The sequence below is a fragment of the Triticum dicoccoides genome, chromosome 5A (genome assembly GCF_002162155.2).
Source record: "Triticum dicoccoides isolate Atlit2015 ecotype Zavitan chromosome 5A, WEW_v2.0, whole genome shotgun sequence".
Taxonomy (NCBI): Eukaryota; Viridiplantae; Streptophyta; class Magnoliopsida; order Poales; family Poaceae; genus Triticum; species Triticum dicoccoides.
Genome location: NC_041388.1, coordinates 465,444,705 through 465,454,070, shown reverse-complemented (window position 1 = coordinate 465,454,070; position 9,366 = coordinate 465,444,705). Strand labels below are relative to the sequence as shown.

Here is a 9,366-nt window from a genome sequence, read left to right as displayed (position 1 = left end):
CTTTTTTTAAAAGCCAAACTTGCGATACTTAACCAAATACTGTATTCCTGCAAAAAAAAATACTATCCTAACTCTCTTGGCCAAGTCATGACAAATTGTGGACGCCACCTAAGTATAAGCAAATTATGTATTTTAGTATCTAACCCCAGTTGATACAAATAAATAAATGTGTGCCGCTAGTACAGAAGAGCAGAGAGATATATACATGGCTGTAAAGTTGTATCTGATCTTAAAGGTTGGATATCATTGCCTAATCCAAACACTGTATTTCAAGCTACAAAAGCAAGTTTGTGATAGTTGGAAGAGGAGCACGAGGTCGCTCCATTCCACTCAAAGCCACCTAGGGAGGTTAAGAAACTACCAACCACCTCAACAAAAGGGATAGGTAACCACTAACATGTGCAGCCAGCAACCATAACTTGACCCACACACCAACCCAATCCTTTTTTACTAATCATGACTTCATTATCAATTCATCACATATACAAAGGGATATAACTAGGGCCCACCTACTCTACTGGGCAGATAAGATCTTGAGAGGGCACAGGATCAAATAATAATGGGCATTATTTGTCAGCCTGGGTAGTATGTTTGATGGTGTGCATGACCCAATTGTTTACATTTGATTTTTGTAGGACACTGGCAGAGAATAATCCACTTAATGTTATGCTCCAAAATCATTTTACATCCTCTGTCTATCTAGAAAAAAGTGCAAAAGTATGAACTAGCATAAACGCTTATGTTTACACGTTTCATTGTAGCCATGAAATCACTGATGTTTGTGCAAAATGTGGAGGGACAAATATTAGAAAGCTCCTACCGCCTGATGTTCGACCTTTCAATTACCTGACAGACTGGAAACATGTGACCTCATGTGCCTCATTCTTTCTTTTCTTAGTATGTAATGATACCAAGATAACAATAGATTCTAAAGTGGATGGATGTCAGCTGTTGAGATGCGGGTTTAGGAAAGTATTGATTCATTGGTAATCACACCCTGGATCGTTTCAAGTACACCATGACTGCCGCGCCACTGAGAGCAACTGCACCAGCCATGAGCCCAATTTTAACAGAAGACCCACCATTCCTGCTGCGAGGTGCTAGATCCTGTAATGGTTTTACCACCTCTGTGTTTGGATTAAACTCGTCCACGATATGCAACTTGAGAACCTGACAGTTGAATTTTCACTTTCATGAGAAATCAAACAGCTAATAGTTGAGGAGTCATGCAACTCACAATATCGCAATATCGCAACATCCAAGCATACAGAATACCTTCAAACCAGATGATTTGGCATGGAGCACGGCGCCAGCAAGATCAGTATCCGTTGTCAGCAGTACCCGGTCGCCCTCATCATCTTCGTACTACATTCCAAATCACGATTAGAGTTAAGCTCGGCAGTCCAGGCAAATATTTTACTATCATGTGGGAGTTGATGAATGATGACAGAAGACTCTTGCAATCCATATGTAGTATGGCCAATGAGGAACAGCCAATGGTGTAAGGTATATGCATATAAGAATCGCTTTCATCTTTATGTATATAAAGGCGGTGTTTTCAGCACCGGCAGAGGGAAAGCTTGGCCTTTACTAGACTCAGACACCTAATCTGTCTTCTGCATGCCTACTGAAACATTTGAATGCTTTCATGCCAAATTGCTTAATCTTACCAAGATTTGAATGATGTCCTTTTCATCAATAATACTCAATCTTTGCCTTACAGAGGACACAAGCTCGTTTAAGCTCTCTGAGCCTGTAGCAACAACATACAAGTTTAATTTTTGGAAGATAACATACAAATAAAGATCCAAGTTATATCTGGAGCATGCAACAAGGTTCAACATATTTGTGCAACCTATCAAGTGAGCACTTACCGCAAGTGAATCTATGCACACGTCCCTTCCGGTCTTGAAGCTTAAAGGGAAATGAATTACCAATGATAGGGGGATATATACTACTCCGCCCATCCCCGGCTTCTGACGCCATAAGTAAGGATGCTTCGCTGAGCAATGTATCAGAGCACTGTATTAGGGAAAACCCAAAAGTATATATACAAGTATCCACAAATGAACATGGACGAACCTACGGCTATCAAGTTCGTCATCTGGAGGTTCTAAAGCAAGCGCAGAGTCCCAGAACCTCTGCATTACTGAGTTTGCCATGTCATTAGCAGTCCCATTGCCCCCTTCAACCTAAAAAAGTACATTGACGAAATTAGGATAGGAAGCTTTGGCAGAGCTTAAGAGAAGGGCTGGAAGGAGTAAGGGATCACCAATTGAATGGCTGCATGGGTAAGTTGCAGGACATCCAGGCAAGCAGCAATTTGCCCCTCTGTTAAAAAAATATATGTACCAGATGAAGCATCAGGAACTCAAGAGCTATTCACTTCACAGGCTGAGATAAGAATTGGGTCATACCTCTGTCAAGAACAGGAATGTGCAAGAATTTGCCATCATGCATTATATGTAGTGCATCAAGAATTGTCGTGTCTAACATAGCACAATCAGGGTTTGCAGTCATCACCTTTATAAAATTCACAACTAATACAGTGAGTTATAAGTAATTATACAAAATGGGATGCCATTTGAAGAAAGACAACTGTCACAGGCGCAGAAACCTTTTCTACTAAGGTCAATTCTGGGGAAAGATTCTGTGACACAACACGCATAAGAACATCTTTTGAGCTGCATTTGAGAATCAATATCTATCAATAACTGGAAAGAAAAATAAATAAATAAAAACAATAGTATGATGCTACTATAGAATGCTTACGTAAAGATCCCCTGCACTGTGTTCCCTGTAGTGACAATCACTGAATTAACTCGAAACTCACGCATTTTCTGTGTCGCCACATACACAGGATCTGAAGGGGAAACAATTGCTACCCTGAAAGTTGACATCACACTCTCACTATCCGAACATCTTACTTGCAGTTGAAAGGAAATTGTCAAAGCAGATAAATAACATACTTTGTGTCCTCCGTGACAATGGTTGACAGAGAAGGTTTGAACATCCGCTCTCTTAGAGTTTCTATAAAAGCATAAGGAGCTGTATGCAAAAACAGTTAAAACCATAAATTGATTGGTAAGACAGAACTACACCAAAAAAATATAGTTCTCAAGGACAAACAAGTGTGACGACCCAATCGGAGGGGATCGAGATCACACGTCAGGGAGTAGGTGAGGAAAAGGAAGATAACTTGCAGAGGAAGAAGGTGAGAGAACAGGAGTAGGTGGTGAGATTCAGAATACCAGCGTCAACTCCCATGCCCTGTTTCAGGTCACACCAGACTTAAATAACACACGCTCCCACGGTTGGGCCTTGCCCACACACTGAACCCAAACGCATACATGGCCCCAGGCCACTTGAAGTCCACCTGAATCACCCAGGGGATGCAGGTGTGACAACAAGTAGCAACATGCTCAAGAAATACAGACACATATAACAGTTCAATACAACATGATACACTTGATAAGTTGGTATGGTATGAATGTTCATTTTATTTTGCTTCAGAAAGGTAAACATATCATGCTTATTACTCACAACTAGACCATTCATTTTACGTATCAGGGTACTACTTCAGGGGTCAAAGAGAGTGGATTCAATGATAATATTTGCATTGCAAGACCTGTAAAGTTGCCTCCCAGTTGACGCTCAACCCCCTCTACTGCAGCTGCTATCGCACTCCCTTGTTCAGCTGCCTTTTCCAATCTTGCTATAGCATCATAAAGGCATTTTGCAATGTCTAGCATAGCCATAACCTCACCATTTTCCACAACTGGGAGGTGTCTAAATTTACCTAAAAGATGAAAGAACAGATGGAAAAGATAATATTAGTGAAGAAAGGAAGTGTCAATCTAAACAAGGTCTCTCTGCAAGAACAAGAAAACAACAAGCCCCCACATATGTATGTTAGTATTCTACTAGGGTCATGATGACAGCAACTCAGCAACATGCCAAAGAAAAACAAAGCCATGTTTTTATTACACATGCAGATAAGGGCAACTTGAAGTTGGAATGAAAGTGGCTCATCAATGATCACGTGATATGAAATCAAACATCATATCTTTAATACTTCTAAAGATCTGAGTTAGTGGTGAGTTCACCCACCCATTCACCCTCCTCCTACATATGGGGCCCATAAGCTTAAAATAAAAGTGAACATTCCCTTCCCGAGTTCGCCCTGCAACAATCACCGACGATTTTTCTCGGCCTCACCTCCCTACCCTGCGGCCAATATTCACCGCGGCCGCAGCGCTGCCCCCTTCCACACCGTAGGATCGATGCCGCTGATCCCATCAACCTCATCTTCCCCCATGTCCTCCACCGCCGACCTACCAGTAGAGGCGGCGAGTACAGCCAGCGCCGCCGCCTGGCGTGGCGCCTCTGAGGCGTCACTGATGGGAGCTGCGAATCCACCCCTTCTTGGGTCCACGTGGAGCTGCCACCGCAACCTGGCTGTTGGCGACGTGCCCGCACTGACAGCGCTGCCCGAGGTATCCTTCCTGTCGATCTTCTTGCCGGCAGCCGCTGGTCTGTGACAATTGACCGCGACTTCAGCTCCAGCATCACCCTGGGGCCTGAGTCCATTGGCGCGAAAGGCTGCGGCTGAGACGGTGACAACATGACTGCATCGATGAGCTGCAGGCGGTACGATTGGCTATCCCGATGCTTGGGGACTTGGGGTTTCCCTTGGCAGGGCCATGGGGAGATCAGATGTGAGGTCGCCGGGGGGAGACAAGGAGGGAGGAGCTCACTGGCAGCTGATAGGTGTGTTCTTGGCCTCGACCCATATATAGGAGGGCTCAGGCGATGGAGATAAGTGGGCATCATGCAAGGTGTTGATGGTTACTCCTTGCTATGGTTTTGTAAAAGAGAGATATAGAGAGGATGAAACCATCGTGCTGCATGCTGCTTGTTATTGCACAACTAGCTGTTGGTGCTACAGGGTGCAGGCTATTGCTTAAGAGAGGAAGTGAGAGATTCTTCTAGAGAGAAATATTGTTGCTTTGAGGTGCTTCTGCTGCTTGTTTAGTGCTGCCATATGTTGCTGTTGTGTGCTAGACGTTAAGAGGAGAGACAATGAGACTGGCTGATTTACGTTTTGACTGACTGAATTAGTTTCATTGACTTTTGCACATGTCAGGTGAATTGTACTTCATTTCCCCCTTCTATATTTCTTTTCACTGCAGTTAACTCTTTTGATTTGTTCATTCTATATATGCCCGTTGTAAAGAAGTTGGACAGAGTTGTTGCTGAAGAAAATCAAAGAAGTGGGGATTAACACCATCTATCTGAAGCAGATTAGGTGGGTATTGTTTTGTGTGTTCCGAACAGTGCTCGGTTCGCATGCGATGGATGATACAGTTCAGTTTGTTTTAGTTCTACAGTCCACTATGATGAGCTCAGCTGCACTTGCGTATTCAGGATAGATTTGGCGGATGTATAGTTGTAAAAATAGCTTCGGCGCCTTGCAGTACCATGGAGTTTTTTTTTCATGGTGATTGATCCATGATTCCTATGTTTCCAGAGGGAGCACTAACAGGGGGGTGAGAAGTCAGGTCGAAATGTTAGAAGAAATCTTGCGAGGTGAAGCAACCCCTGTGTGAGAGCATAAGAGAGGACTGTGTGGTAGAGAAAAGACCACCTTATTTGGCCCATCAATCAAATACTTTTTTATCCTTGTGCGGAAAATAAAGATGTTAATCAGATTGTTTACAAAACACCGCTAATTATCTCATGCTACCCATCCTCAATCTCTTTTAACTACAGGACATCATTTTGGTAGTCTGCAACTCGGCTTATGTTGATTTCAAGTCCACTCAAATCTATAAGTGTTTTTTTAAAGAATGTCGTTAATGGGGGCATACCATTTTAAATGGGGTACAATAAAATACGGACCGATCTCAAATGTTGATTCTTGTAACCTATTGAAAGTTCTACAATTATAAACTTCGGAATAGAAAAGATAGGACAGATATAAAATGATGTTCTTATATGCAACAAGCAAGCATATCGTAGTGTTTTGGCTTTCCTTGCAAAGTAGAACAACGCCATGTAAAGTCGCATAATACATATGACAAGAAAACAAAAAACCAGTTGTTTCTTGTGTAACTTTAGAAGATCTGATTGGATATTTTGAATAACCAAACGAGATAAATTGCTTTTGGCTCTACTTTGATGTGGTTCCATAGCGTAGCACGGGCATCTTACTAGTTTCATCTAAAGGTTGTAATAGTTCTGAAAATATATCATGGGTTATCTAATAAAACTAATTTGGTGTTTTCGACATTGATAAATTTTTCTAAAGACTTGGTCAGAGTTGAAGAAGTTTGGCTTAGTACTTCAATTAGTTTGGAACGGGGGAAAAGTCAATTAATAGTTAAGCATGCACATGCAGAGAGGCTCACTAGCTAATAATAGCATCAGCAATTTACATTGCACATAAGTGGATTTTCTTCAATGTTCCATTAAGTACTCTCTACTTATCAGTTGTTGCAATTAAGTAACTCTTGCATCAAAGTTTCAGTGAAACCATTTATTCACGTGGCAGTTCTCACAGTTAGGTGTTCTCAATTACTTCAACCGAGTCGCTTGAATTGATTATAATTGAGTATGATACTCAGGAAAGAGTCATGATGGTGATTTTTTTATATTTTCTTTGCGGGAAATGATGGTGAAAAACTGAAAATCACTCAAAGTGATATATCAAAAAACATAGTGCAACTGTTCGGTGAAAATTGAGTTTAGTTCACTTACTTCGCTGTCAAAAAAATCCTTCAATTTTTAGCCAAGGGGCAGAATAACGGGAATGACAGTATTAACTAAATATACCTTGAACCATCTTTTGCAATGCCTCAATTGCAAGTGAGTCAGCAGTGACATAAGTAGGATTCCGTGTCATGATCTTGGACATGGCGGTTTGCTCCACCCGCAGCCCCTCTGCAATCACTCGTGTGGATATATCCTACAGCAAATTTGAATCCCAAGGAAAAAAATTGACTTCAGCATGAAAGCAGTAAAAGTAGACCATGGGCCACCTGTAATACTACTACTTATTAAGTATTCACAACTTACTATGGTGTGCTTAATTTTACAAAAAAGTACAGTACAAAGCACAACTAGCCAACAAAAATAAACACAGAAAATCTTTGTCTTGCCTTTACCTAATTCGTTTCTTTTAGCAAGAAACCACTGCTAAACAAGTGCAGGCACATCAGTCCATTTTACAGCATAATGAGAGAGGGATAAGAAAGGGCAAAAAATACCTACAGCAGTAAACCAAACTTCCAACGAGCGACTAGCAATTGTCAAAAAATGAATTGATCAAAAGCCCTAAACGAAGAAAAAAGAACTTTGGGCTGTCTAGTAGTTGGAAGGTGGCATATTTTCTTCAGCATAATTCACCTTTTCCCCCATCGAATCAACATCTAAGCACAGAACATAGCAATATTTGTACATATTCAATGGTCACAAAAACTGGCTCACACTAGGGGAAACCAACCAAGCAAACTTCGGGTAGCAAACCTCCAGAGAACTTTCGTTTTAACAGAAAAGGCCACTTGCTAAGGTCCAAACCAAAGAATCCAATCCATACATCATTTTTTCTCAAAAGAGAAGTAGGAAGAGATACTACCCTAGATTCCTCGTAGCTTCAAATCATCATATCTTTCCACAGCTACTATGGAAGCACACAGCATATTCCACTGAAAAGTAATGAAAGTAGTTCACCTTATCGGTGACTATGCCAGATAGGAGGCCTTGGGCATCGGTGAGCAGCACCGCGTCGACCCGCCTCGCCGCCATCCGCCGGGACGCGTCGTAGACCGTCGTGCCCTCAGGTATCGTCAGCGCCTTGGACAGCCTTAGCTTCTTCACCGTCCTCTCCCCCCTTACCAGAGCCCAACCTCAGTCAGAGAATTCAATCTTTCGCGGTCCCAATACGAAAAGGGGTGAAAGCATCGAGGCTCTTACGGAAGATGTTTGGGAGAAGCAAGCTTCGGGGAGGTCTTCCCATTTCCGTTGGCGTTGGCGGCGGAGGAGGGGTCATCAGACCTGCGGGACGAGGCAGACGGCAGCCGGCTGCGCGTGCGCGTGGCTGGTGGCGCCGCAGCAGCCGTGGAGCTCATGTATGCGATTCTGGCGAGAGCTCGGCACAGTTAGGGTGGCGGCGGCGGCGGCGGCGGCCGGCGAGATTGAATGGTGTTTCTACTCCCCTCCTCCTCGCCTTCGATAGCGTGTGGGTATTTCTGCTTCAGTCCTTCTGGTATTAAATTATTTGGTGAACCGGTGATGACATTATTTTTTGAAGTGGACTTTCGACTTAATTAAGTCGAGGAGGGTTTCATTTTGGAATTTTGCTAGTAGGCCTTTGGCCCAAAGCCCAATTAAAAATTTGAAATTTTCTTGGCCCATTCATACATACATGTGAATGGAGTGAATGAGGCTAAAGTTTAATCCCATCCCGGAAATTGAGAAAGAGTTGCACCTCTTTATAAGGTGAGCTCTTCTACCACTTGTATGAGCATGAGAAGAGGAGACCTACACGCGCGCTCCTCCTCCTCGCTCGCCTTGCCACGACGCGCCGCGGGTTGCGCGTTGAGCCGAGCCGAGGACAGAGCTATGCACGTTGTCTATATTTTTGCTGCATGGGAAAATTAATAAGTCATTAATTAATAATTAACGGACGGACGAGTTAATTACTGAACCGTTTCCGATTCTTTTGGATCGTGACGACTCGGACGTGGGGTTTACTCCCACGATCTACCCGGCCCGCACTATATAGTCAGGCAGACGTCTACCCTAGCCGCCGCCGCTTCGTATGGTTTCTCACGACCGTTCCAGATCATTGCACCGTCAAGCAAGTCTTCTCCATCCCTCCTTCCGGCATGCACCGCGAGAAGGGACAGCAGGCCTCCGGAACCGCGCCTCTCGTGATCCTGTACGGGAGAGGGGCGATCAGGTTTTTGGAGAGCGCACTCGCGCGACTGCTGGCAGCGACGACTTCGCGAACGACGACTTCTTCCCCGACCTCGGCAACCTCGTCCTCGACGACATGGGCGACAACGTCAACGCCGGCGGTGCAGCACCCGCTGCACCGTATGTGATTCTATCCTTCCTGTTCGAGATCGTGGTAGAATTCATGCTTCTAGTATGTGCCCTAGATGTGATATGTTCATCTGTTATGCTAGTTCGCATGATTAATTTAATCTTTGCTGCTGTGGTCATGATTTATCTTTTGTTTATTCGGATTAAATCTCGTAGTAATTTGCTCATATTTCCAACAATCCAAAAACCTGATTATAGGGAATTTACTCCGAGTGATTTTGCTGCGCATCTGAAGCCGCCTGCCTTTAAGGGGGTGCA

General features: G+C 43.5%; 1 protein-coding gene across 1 annotated transcript; it reads right to left on the bottom strand.

Annotated features, from left to right (window-relative positions):
• Positions 1-546: 546 nt before the first annotated feature.
• LOC119302296 (CBS domain-containing protein CBSCBSPB3-like) lies at positions 547-8,259 on the bottom strand. The gene is made up of 14 exons (XM_037579332.1): positions 7,975-8,259; positions 7,732-7,891; positions 6,835-6,967; positions 3,629-3,799; positions 2,970-3,048; positions 2,773-2,886; positions 2,618-2,684; positions 2,418-2,523; positions 2,273-2,331; positions 2,083-2,192; positions 1,875-2,002; positions 1,671-1,753; positions 1,276-1,365; positions 547-1,170 (listed from the first exon to the last, which is right to left on the bottom strand). Exons 1-14 carry the CDS (start codon positions 8,127-8,129, stop codon positions 991-993), a joined length of 1,635 nt encoding a protein of 544 aa, XP_037435229.1. The 5' UTR covers positions 8,130-8,259; the 3' UTR covers positions 547-990.
• Positions 8,260-9,366: the final 1,107 nt, after the last annotated feature.

What these genes read in the sequence shown, in the direction of transcription:
- LOC119302296 (XM_037579332.1), bottom strand. Translation starts at nt 8,129, where the DNA reads ATGAGCTCCACGGCTGCTGCGGCGCCACCAGCCACGCGCACGCGCAGC. An exon ending in AATTGACCTTAGTAGAAAAG is followed by an intron (nt 2,524 to 2,617) that starts GTTTCTGCGCCT and finishes AATTTTATAAAG; the next exon opens with GTGATGACTGCAAACCCTGA. An exon ending in CCCATGCAGCCATTCAATTG is followed by an intron (nt 2,193 to 2,272) that starts GTGATCCCTTAC and finishes GTACTTTTTTAG; the next exon opens with GTTGAAGGGGGCAATGGGAC.